At 43.0% G+C, this 21,230-nt stretch overlaps 1 protein-coding gene across 2 annotated transcripts in view; it reads right to left on the bottom strand.

The window, feature by feature from the left end:
• Positions 1-1,143: 1,143 nt before the first annotated feature.
• Positions 1,144-21,230, bottom strand: part of SH2D3C (SH2 domain containing 3C) — a 166,626-nt gene continuing 146,539 nt past the window's right edge. For both annotated transcript variants that reach the window (XM_053695909.1, XM_053695910.1), the window contains 9 exons: positions 19,974-20,102; positions 19,097-19,536; positions 18,165-18,289; positions 17,346-17,866; positions 15,784-15,899; positions 14,265-14,436; positions 10,954-11,065; positions 8,003-8,209; positions 1,144-2,953 (listed from right to left, as the gene is read on the bottom strand). In XM_053695909.1, the coding sequence (XP_053551884.1) occupies positions 2,778-2,953; positions 8,003-8,209; positions 10,954-11,065; positions 14,265-14,436; positions 15,784-15,899; positions 17,346-17,866; positions 18,165-18,289; positions 19,097-19,536; positions 19,974-20,102 (1,998 nt within the window). In that variant the 3' untranslated portion in view covers positions 1,144-2,777. The remainder of the gene's footprint in view (positions 2,954-8,002; positions 8,210-10,953; positions 11,066-14,264; positions 14,437-15,783; positions 15,900-17,345; positions 17,867-18,164; positions 18,290-19,096; positions 19,537-19,973; positions 20,103-21,230) is intronic.

The raw sequence follows: 21,230 nt of genomic DNA, 5'->3' as shown, positions 1-21,230 counted from the left end.
CCAATGGGGCTGCGTTACGGAGCTTTACGCTGCTTTATTGCAGGTGTAAGGCTTTTTTTCAGCCGGCTCTCCCCATTGATGTCTATGGGGAAATCGTGCACGAGCACGTAAAACCAGCTCACCGCTGACTTAAGCAGCGCTGGTATTGGAGTGCGGTATGGAGCACAATTTTGCTCTACGCTCACTTCTTGCCTAATAACGCCGGGTTTAGGAAAACCTGTAATACCAGCGCTGTAGGTAAGTGAGCGGTGACAATAACGTGCAAGTTAGCACCGCACCCCTCAGAACGCAAAACTCGTAATCTAGCCGTATGTGAAGAACATAGGAATTTAAAATATGCGTTATTTGGGTATCAGGTTTGACGATGTAGATTTAACACGGTCAGGTTAGTGCACATGAAAATTTAGTAATCTTAAATTAACAGTCAAGTCAAAATTATACTTTCATGATTCAGATAGGGCATGCAATTTTAACCAACTTTCCAATTTACTTTTATCATCAAATTTGCTTTGTTCTCTTGGTATTCTTTGTTGAAAGCTAAAGCTAGGTAGGCTCATATGCTAATTTATGAGCCATTGAAGGACGTCTATAATCTAAGTGCATTTTGACAGTTTTCACAGCTAGCGCTAGTTCATGTGTGCCATATAACTAGGAGTCAGCAATGATTGGCTATAATGCAAGTCTGTCAAAAGATTAGATACAAGGTAATCACAGAGGTAAAAAGTATATTAATATAATTGTGTTGGTTATACAAAACTGGGGAATGGGTAATAAAGGGATTATCTATCTTTTTAAACAAAAACAATTCTGGAGTAGACTGTCCCTTTAATGTGCGTTATTGAAATATTTGATATAAAATATTAATAAAAATGATTAAAAAATGATTAAACATACTGTAAAATATATAGATATTATATGGATTGTTTAGAATATTTTACAGCATGTTTAATAATTTGTAATGTTTTGACATCCTCACACCCTTGTGATATGTAACGTATATTAGACCAATATTTTTTTGTTTAATTTTTTATAACATTTGGATGACAGTTTTACTTTTAGTTGGTTTATAAAAACCATTGTAAATTTGTTTTTAAAAGAGTCTAATAAAATGTTAGATACTCCGAGAGACCACAATAGATACAGTTTATTTACATCAATACATTTATTTACAGATAAATCAGTAACACATAGTTATGTACAGGGATACTGTACAGTTAGGGGAGCAGCGTGCTATATACAGAGCATTATTTACAACAGGCAGAAACTGGCATCAACTGATGCATACATACAATACAGGCGTTACAATGGGCCGTCCTATGTATTGGACTGTTTCCGTATAGTCTTTTATATTAATTTTCAGTTTGATGTCTCCTTGACAACAGCCACTGTGATATTTTTTTATTTTTTTTTTAAAGATCGGTGGCTCTTTAAATAAGAAAATCAGAACATTAAGACTAACCCTTCCAGTGCTGGAATGGCTGATACAATATATACAATTGTGCAAAAAAGTCGGTCCCCCTCCCTCGTCCCAATCACATAGATATCTTATAAGAAAATAACAAGGGCACCTTTGTAACTGACGTCTGGAACGCACAAAGACAATTTAGTCGGACAAGATGGCGGTTGTAGAAGCACTAACCTGGATACCGGACAGGAATTAGTTAGCCACAAATTAATCCTATAAAATTCAGGGCCTATTTAATTAACATTACTGGTTTATGTTCAAGAAATAGTTTTGTTTTTAGGATATGTATAGATTTGTGGGTGTCTTATTTCGGTCTTGTCTCACAGCTTTAACCCCTTGGCTGCTGGAGTGCTGTACAAAATATTGCAGCCTAGAATATTAAATCAAACTTACAGAGAACCACAACATCTCATACTTGCCAGCTGTCCTGATTTTCCCCGGGGCAGTAATGATTTTTTAGCCTTCTCTACCTTGATATAACTATCCCGGTAGTCTGTCCTTCACTGTAAAAATCTGCCCTTAGCTGTGGGCTCCACATGGATGTCTGCGTCTGTGGGAATCAGACAGGGGGTCTTTGTTGGTCTAATAATATAGATAGTTGTTTTGCATATTGTGCAGAACAATAAAAACAAAACATTTAATTTGCTGACCTGGTGTCTGCGAATCTCACTTTACTGATTATATTAAATAATAATACTATTTCATTTTGTGGGTGTTTTGGTGCAGAGCAGATTTGGTGGAACTATCAGTAGGCGTGGTCATTACACATGTAACTTGCTCGCTTGACTGCACTGCTGAAAAGTAACCTTCTGTTTTGCAAATGTTGGCAACTATGGCATGACTTGTTTGGAATAAAGCTTATATATAGCAGCTGCACACCCTGTGAATAACCTCGATATAGCTGTGCTGTGGTATTTTTTCCTGTTATAAAATTATTAGCAGAGGACTCTGTAAAGTTCTGCATCAGAAACCTGCAGGTCAGTTACACAGGCAATTTGCTGCCTGTCATACCATCTACCACCAGTAGGTGGGCTCTGGAATCCAGTTTTTGTGCTTCCTTATTCCAGTTACGCCGGGGCTCTCTATCTGCTGTCCTTGATACTTATGTATGAACAGAAAGTCAGGTGCTTTTTAATGTAAAAGTGCTGAGTTTTATCAGTGACGTTCACTGAAGTCTTTCAAATGCTGATGTTATAAAACAGTGGGAAATTACAGGTCGCTGTCTGCAGTTCTGTTAACCCCTTCACAACCAGGCAACCTGCTGTGGGTTCACATCCTGGTATTCTTTCTGTCTGGCACCAGCAGTTTTTGGCTATAATTCACTGAAGCGAACACAGGGCTCCAGCTTGTGTGAGAGAGCTGTGAGGACCTTGTCGAATTTGTCGTATCTCTCAGCCTGGCTGCCCAGTGCTCCCCGGCTGCCCCAGAGCATTCGCATCTGGAACTCTGTGCTGGACACCTCCAGGAGATCTGCCCTTGGCTGAAACCCTGCAGAGAAAAAGACAAGGTTAGGTTAGACAGGGAAATGTGGAAGCAACACACTCAGGTGCGATGAGACATTTATGTACATGTAATATTAGGTGAGATCGGTGTATTTATAACTGTGAGAACGAGAACTAATCAGGACTTTTACTCACACTGAAGCCAAGGAACTCAAACAACTGGTGCCATGCACCGAAAGACAGAGAGTTTAGGCAGAGAGAATGAAACAATTTTCCCTGATAGACGGGAGGGTAGGCAATCTCCATGGTGCAGGCAGGGCTAACACTGTGTTGCAGGCAGGGTGAATAGGCCATCCCTCTGTTACATGTTGCATGGATAGGCCACCCCCCTGTTACATGCTGCATGAATAGACCATCCCTCTGTTACATGCTGCATGAATAGGCCATCCCTCTGTTACATGCTGCATGAATAGGCCACCCCCTGTTACATGCTGCATGAATAGACCATCCCTCTGTTACATGCTGCATGAATAGACCATCTCTCTGTTACATGCTGCATGAATAGACCATCCCTCTGTTACATGCTGCATGGATAGGCCACCCCCCTGTTACATGCTGCATGAATAGACCATCCCTCTGTTACATGCTGCATGAATAGACCATCCCTCTGTTACATGCTGCATGAATAGACCATCCCTCTGTTACATGCTGCATGGATGGGCCAGCCCTCTGTTACATGGTGCATGGATAGGCCACCCCCCTGTTACATGCTGCATGGATAGACCATCTCTCTGTTACATGCTGCATGAATAGACCATCCCTCTGTTACATGCTGCATGAATAGACCATCCCTCTGTTACATGCTGCATGAATAGACCATCCCTCTGTTACATGCTGCATGAATAGACCATCCCTCTGTTACATGCTGCATGAATAGACCATCCCTCTGTTACATGCTGCATGAATAGACCATCCCTCTGTTACATGCTGCATGAATAGACCATCCCTCTGTTACATGCTGCATGAATAGACCATCCCTCTGTTACATGCTGCATGGATAGGCCACCCCCCTGTTACATGCTGCATGAATAGACCATCCCTCTGTTACATGCTGCATGAATAGACCATCCCTCTGTTACATGCTGCATGGATAGGCCACCCCCCTGTTACATGCTGCATGGATAGACCATCCCTCTGTTACATGCTGCATGAATAGACCATCCCTCTGTTACATGCTGCATGAATAGACCATCCCTCTGTTACATGCTGCATGAATAGACCATCCCTCTGTTACATGCTGCATGAATAGACCATCCCTCTGTTACATGCTGCATGGCTAGACCAGCCCTCTGTTACATGCTGCATGGATGGGCCAGCCCTCTGTTACATGCTGCATGGATGGGCCAGCCCTCTGTTACATGCTGCACGAATAGACCATCCCTATGTTGCATGGATAGGCCAGCCCTCTGTTACATGCTGCATGGATGGGCCAGCCCTCTGTTACATGCTGCATGGATGGGCCAGCCCTCTGTTACATGCTGCATGGATGGGCCAGCCCTCTGTTACATGCTACATGAATAGACCATCCCTCTGTTACATGCTGCATGAATAGACCATCCCTCTGTTACATGCTGCATGGATGGGCCAGCCCTCTGTTACATGCTGCATGGATGGGCCAGCCCTCTGTTACATGCTGCATGAATAGGCCAGCCCTCTGTTACATGCTGCATGAATAGACCATCCCTCTGTTACATGCTGCATGGATAGGCCAGCCCTCTGTTACATGCTGCATGAATAGACCATCCCTCTGTTACATGCTGCATGGATAGGCCAGCCCTCTGTTACATGCTGCATGGATAGGCCAGCCCTCTGTTACATGCTGCATGGATAGGCCAGCCCTCTGTTACATGCTGCATGGATGGGCCAGCCCTCTGTTACATGCTGCATGGATGGGCAAGCCCTCTGTTACATGCTGCATGGATGGGCCAGCCCTCTGTTACATGCTGCATGAATAGGCCAGCCCTCTGTTACATGCTGCATGAATAGACCATCCCTCTGTTACATGCTGCATGGATAGGCCAGCCCTCTGTTACATGCTGCATGAATAGACCATCCCTCTGTTACATGCTGCATGGATAGGCCAGCCCTCTGTTACATGCTGCATGGATAGGCCAGCCCTCTGTTACATGCTGCATGGATAGGTCAGCCCTCTGTTACATGCTGCATGGATGGGCCAGCCCTCTGTTACATGCTGCATGGATGGGCAAGCCCTCTGTTACATGCTGCATGGATGGGCAAGCCCTCTGTTACATGCTGCATGAATAGACCATCACTCTGTTACATGCTGCATGAATAGACCATCACTCTGTTACATGCTGCATGAATAGACCATCCCTCTGTTACATGCTGCATGAATAGACCATCCCTCTGTTACATGCTGCATGAATAGACCATCCCTCTGTTACATGCTGCATGAATAGACCATCCCTCTGTTACATGCTGCATGCATAGACCATCCCTCTGTTACATGCTGCATGAATAGACCATCCCTCTGTTACATGCTGCATGAATAGACCATCCCTCTGTTACATGCTGCATGAATAGACCATCCCTCTGTTACATGCTGCATGGATAGGCCACCCCCCTGTTACATGCTGCATGAATAGACCATCCCTCTGTTACATGCTGCATGAATAGACCATCCCTCTGTTACATGCTGCATGGATAGGCCACCCCCCTGTTACATGCTGCATGGATAGACCATCCCTCTGTTACATGCTGCATGAATAGACCATCCCTCTGTTACATGCTGCATGAATAGACCATCCCTCTGTTACATGCTGCATGAATAGACCATCCCTCTGTTACATGCTGCATGAATAGACCATCCCTCTGTTACATGCTGCATGGCTAGACCAGCCCTCTGTTACATGCTGCATGGATGGGCCAGCCCTCTGTTACATGCTGCATGGATGGGCCAGCCCTCTGTTACATGCTGCACGAATAGACCATCCCTATGTTGCATGGATAGGCCAGCCCTCTGTTACATGCTGCATGGATGGGCCAGCCCTCTGTTACATGCTGCATGGATGGGCCAGCCCTCTGTTACATGCTGCATGGATGGGCCAGCCCTCTGTTACATGCTACATGAATAGACCATCCCTCTGTTACATGCTGCATGAATAGACCATCCCTCTGTTACATGCTGCATGGATGGGCCAGCCCTCTGTTACATGCTGCATGGATGGGCCAGCCCTCTGTTACATGCTGCATGAATAGGCCAGCCCTCTGTTACATGCTGCATGAATAGACCATCCCTCTGTTACATGCTGCATGGATAGGCCAGCCCTCTGTTACATGCTGCATGAATAGACCATCCCTCTGTTACATGCTGCATGGATAGGCCAGCCCTCTGTTACATGCTGCATGGATAGGCCAGCCCTCTGTTACATGCTGCATGGATAGGTCAGCCCTCTGTTACATGCTGCATGGATGGGCCAGCCCTCTGTTACATGCTGCATGGATGGGCAAGCCCTCTGTTACATGCTGCATGGATGGGCCAGCCCTCTGTTACATGCTGCATGAATAGGCCAGCCCTCTGTTACATGCTGCATGAATAGACCATCCCTCTGTTACATGCTGCATGGATAGGCCAGCCCTCTGTTACATGCTGCATGAATAGACCATCCCTCTGTTACATGCTGCATGGATAGGCCAGCCCTCTGTTACATGCTGCATGGATAGGCCAGCCCTCTGTTACATGCTGCATGGATAGGTCAGCCCTCTGTTACATGCTGCATGGATGGGCCAGCCCTCTGTTACATGCTGCATGGATGGGCAAGCCCTCTGTTACATGCTGCATGGATGGGCAAGCCCTCTGTTACATGCTGCATGAATAGACCATCACTCTGTTACATGCTGCATGAATAGACCATCACTCTGTTACATGCTGCATGGATAGGCCAGCCCTCTGTTACATGCTGCATGGATGGGCTAGCCCTGTGTTGAAGGCACAGAGGGTAGGCTATCGCTGTTTTGCAGGAAGGGTGAATGGGCTATACCCATAAAGCAGGCAAGGTGGGTGGGATATCACTTTATTGCAGGCGGGGCTAATGTGTTGCAGGAAGTGTGGGTGGGCTAACACTGTGTTGCAGGCAGGGTGGGCTATCACTTTATTGCAGGTGGGGCTAACGTGTTGCAGGCAGTGTGGTGGGCTTTTCATGTGTTGGAGGCAGGGTGAATGGGCTATGTCCATGTTGTAGGGTGGGTGGGGCTAACGTGTTGCAGGCAGGGTGCATGGGATATGTCCATATTAAAGGATGGGGTGGGCTATCCCTGCATTGCAGGAAGGGTGGATGCGTGATGCACATGTTGCATGCCAGGTGGGTGGGCAGGGGTGTTGCAAACAGGGTGGGTGGACCATTACTGTGTTGCAGGAAGGGTGGATAGGTGGCGCACATGTTGCATACAGCATGGGGGGGGCATCCCCGTGTTACAGGCAGGTTAGGTTGGCTATAACCATGTTAGAGTAAGAACTATCACTGTATTGCAGGGGCCCCATGTTTGTCTATAGTTAGGGTGGACTAATTCTGAGTGAATTTTCTAGCTCAGAACCTCTATGGGGTGTGATGCATATTTAAGATCTAAGCCAACTTCAGAATAAAGCTCAGGAGTTGTAAAATGTTCTTCTGGGAAGAAGGAAATGATGCATTGAAGGGGCCTTACAAATATTTTTGCACACTCCCCACTGATATTTCAATCATAGATGTGGTATCTGAGCCCTTCCTTATGTGCCCATCAGTGGCCAGAGGGTGGGGGGCAGCCCTTTGCCATGTGACTTAGTCCTTCAGTCTCTTCCTCAGGTGTGCACTTTGAAGCTTTTAGGCGATACAGCCTCTGATTGGCTGTGTTGTTTTTTCACAGCTGTATTACAGACCTATCACTGAGTAGTATTATGCTGTTTGGGATGTAGGAGTCATAATAAGAAGTAGCATGTGTAGAGTATTTTGCACATGGTGTGGTATCAGTACTTTGCTCACCACCTGCTATAGGGTGTGAACCCATACTGAATGTGTTAAGCTCCATATTGCTTTACCTTGTAGTCTCATCTCTGCATTGGTGCGATAAAGCCCGCCATGGTGCGCCACCATCCTTGCCGCCTCTAGATGTGCCATTACCACCTCCACTCCCTGGTCAACACTGTCCCAGGGCTCCCCACTCTCTGACATGGGGACGTCTCGCTCCAGGAGGGTGATGAGGGGAATGATGTGAGGGAACGAGGTGTTACTCAGCGGTAGGCTTTCTGCAGAGAGATTAGGAGATATTATACAAAGTGACGATAACTGCTTGTAATGAGTAGTATGTACGTATCATTGTGCCCCTGTAGTATGTACACATCCTTGTGCCCCCTGTAGTATGTATGCATCATTGTGCCCCTGTAGTATGTACACATCCTTGTGCTCCCTGTAGTATGTACCCATCCTTGTGCCCCTGTAGTATGTACACATCCTTGTGCCCCTGTAGTATGTACGTATCATTGTGCCTCTGTAGTATGTACACATCCTTGTGCCCCTGTAGTATTTACATATCCTTGTGCTCCCTGTAGTATGTACGTATCATTGTGCCCCTATAGTATGTAAACATCCTTGTGCCCCTGTAGTATGTGCACATCCTTGTGCCCCTGTAGTATGTACATATCATTGTGCCCCTGTAGTATGTACCCATCCTTGTGCCCCCTGTAGTATGTACACATCCTTGTGCCCCTGTAATATGTACGTATCCTTGTGCCCCCTGTAGTATGTACGTATCCCTGTGCCCCTGTAGTATGTACGTATCCTTGTGCCCCCTGTAGTATGTACGTATCCCTGTGCCCCTGTAGTATGTACGTATCCTTGTGCCCCCTGTAGTATGTATGTATCCCTGTGCCCCTGTAGTATGTACATATCCTTGTGCCCCCTGTACTATGTACGTATCCTTGTGCCCCCTGTAGTATGTACGTATCCTTGTGCCCCCTGTATTATGTACGTACCCTTGTGCCCCCTGTATTATGTACGTACCCTTGTGCCCCCTGTATTATGTACGTATCCTTGTGCCCCCTGTAGTATGTATGTATCCTTGGGCCCCTGTAGTATGTACATATCCTTGTGCCCCTGTAGTATGTACGTATCCTTGTGCCCCCTGTAGTATGTACATATCCTTGTGCCCCCTGTAGTATGTACGTATCCTTGTGCCCCCTGTAGTATGTACGTATCCTTGTGCCCCTGTAGTATGTAAATATCCTAGTGCCCCCTGTAGTATGTACATATCCTTGTGCCCCTGTAGTATGTACGTATCCTTGTGCCCCTGTAGTATGTACGTATCCTTGTGCCCCCTGTAGTATGTACGTATCCTTGTGCCCCCTGTAGTGTGTACGTATCCTTGTGCCCCTGTAGTATGTACATATCCTTGTGCTCCTGTAGTATGTACGCATCCTTGTGCCCCCTGTAGTATGTACATATCCCTGTGCCCCTGTAGTATGTACGTTTTACTGTGCCCCTGTAGTATGTACGTATCCTTGTGCCCCTGTAGTATGTACGTATCCTTGTGCCCCCTGTAGTATGTACGTTTCCTTGTGCCCCCTGTAGTAGGTATGTATCCTTGTGCCCCCTGTAGTGTGTATGTATCCTTGTGCCCCCTGTAGTAGGTACGTATCCTTGTGCCCCCTGTAGTATGTATGTATCCTTGTGTTCCTGTAGTATGTACGTATCCTTGTGTTCCTGTAGTAGGTACGTATCCTTGTGCCCCCTGTAGTATGTATGTATCCTTGTGTTCCTGTAGTATGTACATATCCTTGTGCCCCTGTAGTATGTACATATCCTTGTGCCCCCTGTAGTATGTACGTTTCCTTGTGCCCCCTGTAGTATGTACGTTTCCTTGTGCCCCTGTAGTATGTACGCATCCTTTTGCCCCCTGTAGTATTTACGCATCCTAGTGCCCCCCTGTAGTATGTACGTTTCCTTGTGCCCCCTGTAGTATGTACGCATCCTTGTGCCCCCTGTAGTATGTACGCATCCTTGTGCCCCCTGTAGTATGTACGTATCCTTGTGCCCCCTGTAGTATGTACGCATCCTTGTGCCCCCTGTAGTATGTACGTATCCTTGTGCCCCCTTTAGTATGTACGCATCCTTGTGCCCCCTGTAGTATGTACGTATCCTTGTGCCCCCTGTAGTATGTACGCATCCTTGTGCCCCCTGTAGTATGTACGTATCCTTGTGCCCCCTGTAGTATGTACGTTTCCTTGTGCCCCCTGTAGTATGTACGTTTCCTTGTGCCCCCTGTAGTATGTACGTTTCCTTGTGCCCCCTGTAGTATGTACGCATCCTTGTGCCCCCTGTAGTATGTACGTATCCTTGTGCCCCCTGTAGTATGTACGTTTCCTTGTGCCCCCTGAAGTAGGTACGCATACAGCCACTCTCTCATGTCTTTGGTAAGACTGAGCATTTAGCCTCTGGTTTTGCTTATTCGCTTTGTGTTAGTGGTGTGTGATTTGGATGTTGTCTGCATTCCCTGAACGTCTCAGCAGCGTATACATTATGCTAATAAGTTGTCAGTTACATGAAACTGAGAAGGGCACATGTCAGTTTAGCCTGTATCTGTCGCTCCCAGGTGAATTTAAGGGACAGTAAACACCTTAAGATTTTTATATAAAATGTTTAGTTATGTGTAATGAAATAACAACTGAGAAATACTAACTTTATGACAGTCCCTAACCCTGTTGTCTGTGGACTAAAGCCCATATTGGCTTCTCCAAATAAGGCAAACGATGGGTGGATTTTGGCTATTGAAAAAAAATTGCAGTAAAAAGGATAGTAATTTGTTCTAAAAATATTAAGACTTGGCTGATATGTTATTCTATAGCAACACAATAGAAATGTATTGTAATTAGAGGGTGTCTACTGTCCCTTTAATAAAGCAAATGAACCGCTAGGTGCTACGGGTGTGCATTGCGAGCCAGGACTACACTAATGTGCACTGAGAACCTGGTCAGTTAATGTTTGGAGAACTCACCTCTTCCCTCATTCAGAGTTTTCAGAAAAGGCTTCAGTTTCTTCTCGTACAAAATGGCGCCCTCCGTGTGCCGCTGTCTGAGTCCTATCCAGGTCTGCTCCAGCCGGGAGATCTGTGTGTGGCAGACACAGGCAATGTTACCCCAGGTGACAAGTGTGTGACCAGGCAGCGGTCACTGACAGGTGAAGGCACACAGGAGATAAACCTGCCCCAGGGACCTCACAAACTGAGCTTGTTAATATGTGCTCTATGTGTGTAATTCAGTGACATAAGCATGAGAGGACCTGGCTGATATTAATACTATATACTATTTATAACGGAAGCTTAATACCTAAAGGATGTATTTCTTGTATGTTGGTAACAGAACAAGCTGTGTATAATGTGTTAACGAGGCTTCAATTTAAAGGACAGTCTACTTGAAAACTGTGATTGTTTAAAAAGATAGATAATCCCTTTATTACCCATTCCTGTTTTGCAGAACCAACACTGATATTAATATACATTTTACCTCTGTAGTTATCTTGTATCTGAGCCTCTGCAGACTGCTTCCTTATCTCTGTGCTTTTTACAAACGTGTCCAATTATTGCCGGTTCCCGCATAACTCCGCGGGAGTGAGCACAATGTTATTGGTACGGCACATATGAACTAGAACTATCTGGCTGTGAAAAGCTAATAAAATGCACTGAGATAAGAGGCGGCCTTCATTGGATTAGAAACAGGCAGAGATTTTGAGGTTCTAAAGTATATTAATATAACATTGTTGGATGTGCAAAGCTGGAGAATGTGTAGTAAATGTGTTATCTATCTTTTTAAACAATAATACAAAAAAATATCAAGTTCACTGCCTGTGAGGACATGTGGGTCAGCTTGAGTGTATGTTTGTGTGAGCTTGTGTGTGTGTGCATGCATGTGTATGAACTTGTATGTGTATGCTTGTGAGCTTGTGCATGTATTTGTATATATGTGTGCATGTGTGTTTCTGTGGGAGCTTGTATGTGTATGAGCTTGTGTGTGCATGCATGTGAGCTTGTGTGTGTGTGTGCATGCGCTTGTATGCGCATGTGAGCTTGTGCATATATGTACATGAGTCTGTATGGGCATGTATGTGTGTGTGCATGTGAGCTTATGGGTGTATGTACATGTGTGTATGTCAGCTTGTGTGTGTATGTTCATGTGTGTATGGTCATATGTGTGTTGTATGCATGTGAGCTTGTGCGTGTATGTACGTGTCTGTATGTGCATGTATGTACATGTCTGTATGTACGTGCATGTAATTTGTGCCGTGTATATACATGTCTGTATCTGCATATAAGTGTGTGTGCATGTGAGCTTGTGCATTTATGTGTTTATGTGTGTGCATGTGAGCTTTTGCATTTATGTGTATATGTGTGTGCATGTGAGCTTGTGCATTTATGTGTATATGTGTGTGCATGTGAGCTTGTGCATTTATGTGTATATGTGTGTGCACGTGAACTTGTGCATTTATGTGTATATGTGTGTGCACGTGAGCTTGTGCATTTATGTGTATATGTGTGTGTACACGTGAGCATGTGCATTTATGTGTATATGTGTGTGTGCACGTGAGCTTGTGCATTTATGTGTATATGTGTGTGTGCACGTGAGCTTGTGCATTTATGTGTATATGTGTGTGTGCACGTGAGCTTGTGCATTTATGTGTATATGTGTGTGCACGTGAGCTTGTGCATTTATGTGTATATGTATGTGCACGTGAGCTTATGCATTTATGTGTATATGTGTGTGTGCACGTGAGCATGTGCATTTATGTGTATATGTGTGTGTGCACGTGAGCTTGTGCATTTATGTGTATATGTGTGTGTGCACGTGAGCTTGTGCATTTATGTGTATATGTGTGTGTGCACGTGAGCTTGTGCATTTATGTGTATATGTGTGTGCACGTGAGCTTGTGCATTTATGTATATGTGTGTGTGCACGTGAGCATGTGCATTTATGTGTATATGTGTGTGTGCACGTGAGCTTGTGCATTTATGTGTATATGTGTGTGTGCACGTGAGCTTGTGCATTTATGTGTATATGTGTGTGTGCACGTGAGCTTGTGCATTTATGTGTATATGTGTGTGTGCACGTGAGCTTGTGCATTTATGTGTATATGTGTGTGTGCACGTGAGCTTGTGCATTTATGTGTATATGTGTGTGTGGACGTGAGCTTGTGCATTTATGTGTATATGTGTGTGTGGACGTGAGCTTCTGCATTTATGTGTATATGTGTGTGTGCACGGGAGCTTGTGCATTTATGTGTATATGTGTGTGTGCACGTGAGCTTGTGCATTTATGTGTATATGTGTGTGTGCACATGAGCTTGTGCATTTATGTGTATATGTGTGCACGTGAGCTTGTGCATTTATGTGTATATGTGTGTGTGCACGTGAGCTTGTGCATTTATGTGTATATGTGTGTGTGCACGTGAGCTTGTGCATTTATGTGTATATATGTGTGTGTGCACGTGAGCTTGTGCATTTATGTGTATATGTGTGTGTGGACGTGAGCTTGTGCATTTATGTGTATATGTGTGTGTGCACGTGAGCTTGTGCATTTATGTGTATATGTGTGTGTGTGCACGTGAGCTTGTGCATTTATGTGTATGTGTGTGTGTGCACGTGAGCTTGTGCATTTATGTGTATGTGTGTGTGTGCACGTGAGCTTGTGCATTTATGTGTATATGTGTGTGTGCACGTGAGCTTGTGCATTTATGTGTATATGTGTGTGTGCACGTGAGCTTGTGCATTTATGTGTATATGTGTGTGTGCATGTGAGCTTGTGCATTTATGTGTATATGTGTGTGTGCATGTGAGCTTGTGCATTTATGTGTATATGTGTGTGTGCACGTGAGCTTGTGCATTTATGTGTATATGTGTGTGTGCATGTGAGCTTGTGCATTTATGTGTATATGTGTGTGTGCATGTGAGCTTGTGCATTTATGTGTATATGTGTGTGTGCACGTGAGCTTGTGCATTTATGTGTATATGTGTGTGTGCATGTGAGCTTGTGCATTTATGTGTATATGTGTGTGTGCACGTGAGCTTGTGCATTTATGTGTATATGTGTGTGCCCTCACAAGAGAATGTTGGACACCACCTATTTTTAAAGCTAAAAAAACTAAAACCCCTCAGGCCATAAATGAACACAGACTTCTGTATGACTGCGACTTCCCAGCTTCTGCAGTGAGGATTAATCTAAGTCTCTGCCTTATCCACTTGATCCCACTTCAGGGCTTTCATGACAAGAAGCTAAAGTAGCGGATCACAACTGTTATATACATAAAGTCTTATACCTGTGACATCTCCAAGGCATTCATCACAGCCGCAAAACTAAACATGTTGCCCAAGGTGCCTTTCAGCTCCGCCGCCAGCTGGATCGTTTTGTGGAGCAGATTGGCTCGTTCCTCGGTGCTGCCCGTGCAGCCCAAGATGTGGACAGCAATGGTGATCGACATGGTATGGAATCTGCAGCAGGAAACAGTCAGTGAGCTGTCAGTAAATGGGGGGCAGGCGACTCTATCGTATGATGCTTTATATGAAAGTCTCATCAAAAGAAATCTACTGAGTGGTTGCTAAAATACAATAGCTCTTGTAATGTGGGAGCAATTCTAATCACACTAAACCAACTTGCTTTTCATTCCTACACACAAGTATAGAGGCTATTGAAGAATGCGAGACAGACGATAAAACATTGGCATCATTGGCACCCTCATAGGGACATATACAAGCATTAGAAATTAATCACAGCATCTGCATACAAAGATTCATGTTTTAAAAGCATTTAAACAGCCATTTTATTAGCACAATATGCACTGTTTTGCAGCTGTGGGGCACACCCCTTGAAAAGCCTGTTAAGTATATGTTTCTCCTGTGCTGCAGCCAGTTGGAAACGGATATAATTAATATATTTCATATTTACTATGTAGTATAGAGTGAGGTCCAGGTTCTGCCTCCCATCCTCTCTGGGGCAGTGCAAACTTTGTTTTCTTCTCTTGTATCCTTTGTTGAAAAACATACCTAGGAAGGCTCAAAAGGAGGAATGCACTACTGGGAGCTAACTGCTGATTGGTAGCTGTACATACATGCCTCTTGTCATTGGCTCAATCAGTTTGTTACGCTAGCTCCCAGTAGTGCATTGCTGCTCCTTCAACAATGGATCACCAAAGAATGAAGCAAAACTGAAAATAGAAGTAACTTGGAAAGTTGTTTAAAAATGTATGTTCTTTCTGAAACATAACAGAAACATATTGTGGTTTATGTCCCTTTAAGTCTCAGCTCTATGTAAATAAAGGATAAATATATAAATATAGGCCCAGCACTAATAAAATGTAGCCCTAGTTTAAATGACATCATTACTACTGCTGGTGGCAAATACAAATGAAGGTGGCAGATACAAATGAAGGTGGCAGATACAAATGAAGGTGGCAAATACAAATGAAGGTGGCAGATACAAATGAAGGTGGCAGATACAAATGAAGGTGGCAAATACAAATGAAGGTGGCAAATACAAATGAAGGTGGCAAATACAAATGAAGGTGGCAAATACAAATGAAGGTGGCAAATACAAATGAAGGTGGCAAATACAAATGAAGGTGGCAAATACAAATGAAGGTGGCAAATACAAATGAAGGTGGCAGATACAAATGAAGGTGGCAGATACAAATGAAGGTGGCAAATACAAATGAAGGTGGCAAATACAAATGAAGGTGGCAAATACAAATGAAGGTGGCATTCCTGTCCCATAGAGAGATGTATTGCTGTAATCAGTCTGCAGCTCTACAGACCACGGTAACCATAAAACTCTGCACATACCTTTCTAGGAGGTCAAGTCGCAGCTGACGGCCATGCGGCAACGTTAAAAGCTCCATGCCAGAGCTCACCCCCATGCTCAGCTGCATCTCCTTGGTAACGCCAAGTATCCTGGCAACCTGCGGACAATACAAGAACGGAGATAAATCTCTCTTAATTGAAACTATATTGCAGCCCCAGTCCTGAAAGAGGTTGCCCTAAAGTGTGCTTGTAATCAGCATGCAAACTAGTAATTAGCATTATTCCTTGCTAGAGGGGACAGCACATTTCCTGACTTACTGGCAGAGCGCTCAATGGCTTTGTGTAATGTGACATCATCTGGATATGCTAAAAATATACTAATGACTTCATGTGTAGAACTGTAGTGCGCTCAGTTTACGGAGGCACCTCGTAGGTTAGGGACAGTTACATATATTTAGGGGATTTCATAAAGTTGACAAGAGGAGTAATTAAAAATAAAGGCATACGAAAAAAAGTTGCTACATTATTTATAGAAAAAGTAGTAGTATATGCTGTAGATTTCTAATATAAGCAGTCAAAGGAAATTCAGTAAAGGATAAATAATACTAATTTAAAATGAAAAATAATCCCAAAATAAGTTGACAAGTAAAAAATCTCAACTTCCTATAATACTGTCCAACATGTGGCCGCTACATAATGATGAGTTAGTTATGCAACCTTTTTAATCTATTATGCAACGCCTTATGTTACTATATGAGAAACACACATTGCTTTTATATGGTGCCACGTACAGATAAACAGAAATTGCTTGCTTTTTTTTTTATATAAGCAAAAAAAAACAACAACTTTGAATTAACATATTCTGTATAAACTACTTAGAGCAAACCCAGTTGACCTTTGTCTCATACTGCAGCATTCACTCTTTGGGGAGAAGTATGGTTCCTTAGGATGATACCATTCATTTTTATCATTTTTAATCAAATTATGAGGCAGATTATAAGGCAGATAAAAATATTAGTAACGGAACTGATCTCTAAAATATACTTTAATGGATATTTAAACTTATAATTATAACAATTTTAATTCCATTAAACCTCCCCGTAAAGTGACACCTTTGAGACAAGAAGTCATTTTGCAGATACACAGATATTAACCTAATGTCCAACACCGTCACATGATTAGCGTGACAGAGGCGTTGCCGTACGTAATAAAAACTCACATTAAAAATGATAGCAAATCCCAGTATATTCTTGCCTGCTTTTATATTTTACATCTTTACTTCTGGTTCCTAACATTTTGGATCATTCTACATATAACTGTATAAAAATGTATTTGCCGGCTGTATCTGGTTTTATAAACATTTATCATCCCTGTTAAAAAGGAGACTTAGGAGAAATCCCAGAACTGAAGGATTGAAGTCCTACCCCGGGATAGTCCCGCTATTTGCAGGACAGCTGTAATTAAAGTACTCAGGTATATGGACCAGACTCTTCCACATTCCCTGGCTTTAGACAAAAATGATAGACACAGTTACATGAAGTGTTTATGGACCTAGATCAGATTTTATGTGCCAACTAGGCGCTCCACCACCATCTTCCACTTACCTCACAGTCAATTTTGGTGATGTGTTTGGCAATAATCTTGGCATCTACTTCTGAAAATAACTCTTTGACCTTCTTCAGAATTGACATCTCTAGAGGTTTGTTGTCCAAAGGGATAAGTGAGGACTGGAATGTTAAAGGGTTGAACGAAGATTTGGCTTCCAAATTTGGAAGGAAGAAAATTTCCTCTGCTGTGCGGATACCCCCAGCCCTGGCTCCCTCATCCACTTTTAACCTCTCCACATAACTCTTTGGAGGTGGTGGTTTGTTTTGCATGTCCTGTGTTGGGGATGCTGGGCGCAGCTGGCAGTAATACCCATTATCTGGGTCGTTGTAGCTGTTTATGGAGGGTGATGGAGAAATGGGTGGGTAGCCATGGCTTGGAGTGGAATGGGCACTGTCCACCATATTTAATGCACTCTTATTGTTTGCAGGACATACATAGGGTTCACTAGATCTTCGTAAAACTGGTGATGATGGAGTGATGCAACCCACTGTGCTTCCATGTGGCTTGACCCTCACTACTGTATACGAGGAGACAACAAAAGATAATCTCTTTAATAATTTGCTTACCATAAAGTTATCAAACATAAATCAGAGCTCTGTAGAAGGCTGGAGAGGTATGTTCAAGTGATAAGCCAAGTCAACTTCAAAACACAATCAATAAGTCTTAAAAAGCAGTTGAAATAAGTAATAAAAGTGCATTACAACATTTTTCCCCACTACATATAATCTCTTATTTTTTAGTTGAGACAGAGTACACCTTACTGCTCAGTAAAGGTAAGTAAGTGTTGCCATTTAGGTCTTTAGCCCCTCACGTACCTGTACTGTAGGCAGGTGATCCAGGGGTCTCGGAGATAGGAGACATTGGAGTGTGCAGGTCCTGAATTTGGTCCACACTGACAGCACAATTTCTGATTACATCTCGGTGATGTGGGGAGGACGTGCTAGTAAGGTAAGACATGAAACATGGTTAGTATTATTATGTTCTAATATCAATAGAATATTTACATATAAACAACCCAGAAACCCACGCACAGAGACATATGATTCATGTACAAAATGAAACTGAAATCAGTGGGCTTCAGAAACACAAATTATTTACCCTTCTGTGCAGTCAGAGACTTCTGTCTGTGCAACAGTATGTGAAGAATAGTTGTACATTTGTGCTGTGTATATTAAATGGTGTATTCAGCTCACTCTGCTAAACTTTGCACACACAGGAAGTGACGATAATCTCTGAAATGGCATCTAGTGTCGTATGTTTGTACGTGTATAACGCAGACTAACATATTTCAAGTTAAAGGGATATATACGTCTTTCCTTCTGAAATGAAATGGCAGTTATAAGAACCTACAATAATAAGCTAAACAGCCTTCCTTTTAAAAACACGAGAGTCTGTGCACATTTTGAAGGATGCAGGAAAGAGACAGAGTGAGTTAGAATTCTGCACTTTCAAAATGAAGGATGCACGCCATTTCCAGGGAGCGGATAGTGATTTCAGCTTTACACAATTAAATGCCCATTAACTGCAATATAAATGTGTATGTCCCTTTAAGTTATCCATAGTTCAATAACCCCACTTTATTTATAAACCATCTTCCAATGCTCATCGTTAAGTATATGTTTACACCACCTATATCTTTACAGGCTTCAACTTCTCAGTGTTACAGTAAAAAAACACATGCCTATAAATAAGGTATAGTACCCAGTGATTGTACCCACCCATGCAGAATTTGTTCCATTGTGTTTACCTGCTTGGGCACCCGTTGCTCTTAGTAATCTTGTCTGCTGTGAGGCCGTCGGTCATTGTGATACTCCGCCTCTTCATATGTCCTTTCTGTGGGCTTCGAGATCCTCGCTGTCCCCCAGTGGATAGTCCATAGCTGGCCTCCAGGTAGCGTAGAGGGAATGTGCGGTTGATGGGGCAATAGATTAGGGCGCCACTCTGTTCTGACACTACCCGGCGGCTGCCCACATAGAATCGCACCAGAGAGGGGATGTTATCGAAACTTTCCTGCTCAAAAAGGTACTGTATGCGCGTGTAGCTGTCACTGGTCTTCACCATCACTTTGTTGATCTTGAAGTGCAATGTATCGTTCTTCCAGCGGCAGGTCAGCACGTAGTCGCCCAGGCTGGTCAGCGAATCTCTGATAAGGAAATCTCCATTTCTTGTGACCAAAGTCTCTGACACCTGAAATAACATTAAAACAAATACAGTGTATATTGCCAACAGCAAACTTGCACCCCCTGCCCCGTTAATCCCATATACAATGTCTGCTTGATGCCATATGGTAGCTAATCACAGAGGGAACGCTAAATAAAGTCTATACATAATGATGTATTCAAAGCAAAGTTTAGCCTGAGAATAATCTGCAGATTTATTTTTATTATTCTATGAATTATGTAAATATTGAAGAAATAAGTGAAACATTTTATTTTCCATAAAGTAATGGGAACCGCCATGTTGTAATCTAGGTTTTCCTTTTCTTATCTCCTCTGCTGAGGACAGTTAGGGACAACTATAACTAGAGAGAGATGTGTTGAATGTAGCAGTTTCTTGCAGTATATTTCTAATGCCCTGGGTAATCTAATGGTGCTGCGCTACCTGTAGTTGGAGCTCTGACGTACCTCACGTGGTATGCGCCCATGGTACCAAGCGTGACTGCGCAGGTCCGAGCTGTTAAGTTTCAGCTCCTGCTCTAACTCCTTGTGCAGCTTTTCAGGAGGCGTGTCCAATATATATTTCTCCTTCGAGAACTAGAGACAAAAAAAGAAAGACATTATAAACCAATAAACTCAAACTTATCCCACACAGATAAAGGTGTTGGCCATTTTAAGGGACATGAAGATTCAGATTTCCCCATTATGCATTAACCCCTGCAGTGCTTTATTTTCTTTTATCCAAGCAGTGAACAGAAAAGATTTTACACCGTCAAATAATCTTATAAAAATGTTGGATACTGCAAGAAATAATACATTTGGGATGGGACTTAAACCTCCATATTTTTCTTTCACGACTCAGATAGAATGTACAATTGTAAACAACTTTTAAATATACGTCTAATATCACATTTGCTTTATTCACTTGGTATCTCTCCTTTGTTGAAAAAGTATCAATGCACTAATAGGAGTCAATGACAAAAGGCATTTATGTGCAGCCACCAATCGTCAGCGTGCTCCCAGTGTGCTCTTCTGCCCCTGAACCTACCTAGGTATGGTTTTTAACATACGATACCAAAATAATACAGAAAATTAGAGAACCGAAGCAAAATCACATGCTCTATCTGAAAAAGTTACATTTTGACATTACTGTCCCTTTAACAAACTGTCATGATTCAGAAAGGGCATGTGATTTACAAAATAATGCCTACCTCACTTTGGTTATACAATTTCCATTTTTCTCTTGGTTTCATGACTTGAGCACTATATGTATAATGTTGTTAAATTAACTGTTGAAAACACAGCTGCCATATAGTGCACAAGTCCCATGCACACTCCTGAGGCTACCTTGGTATGTTCTCATAAAAGCGAGTTGAATTTCAACAAAGGGGATCAAGAGAAATAGGTAAACTTGATGATAGAATAAAATTGTAAAAATTTGTTAAATTGTACACTCTTTCTAAATCATGAACGTTTCTATTTGTCTTACATGTCCTTTAAGGAAACACAGAAGCTGGAGAAAATAAGTTCTTCATAAAACCAAACATGCAGTATTGCATAAAACACACTCCTTAAAAGGTAAACCTGTTTAAAGCATGACATAGAAGACCAAGATATACAGCGAGACGTTTGTTCATCCCATGTATTTGATTTGATGTGAAACTTCTACAAGGCTGTGTCATTAATCAACGCTCTTTTACATAAAACAGAATTTCCTCATATTTC

Source organism: Bombina bombina, chromosome 12, assembly GCF_027579735.1.
Source record: "Bombina bombina isolate aBomBom1 chromosome 12, aBomBom1.pri, whole genome shotgun sequence".
Taxonomy (NCBI): domain Eukaryota; kingdom Metazoa; phylum Chordata; class Amphibia; order Anura; family Bombinatoridae; genus Bombina; species Bombina bombina.
This window is presented reverse-complemented; position numbering and strand designations above follow the sequence as displayed.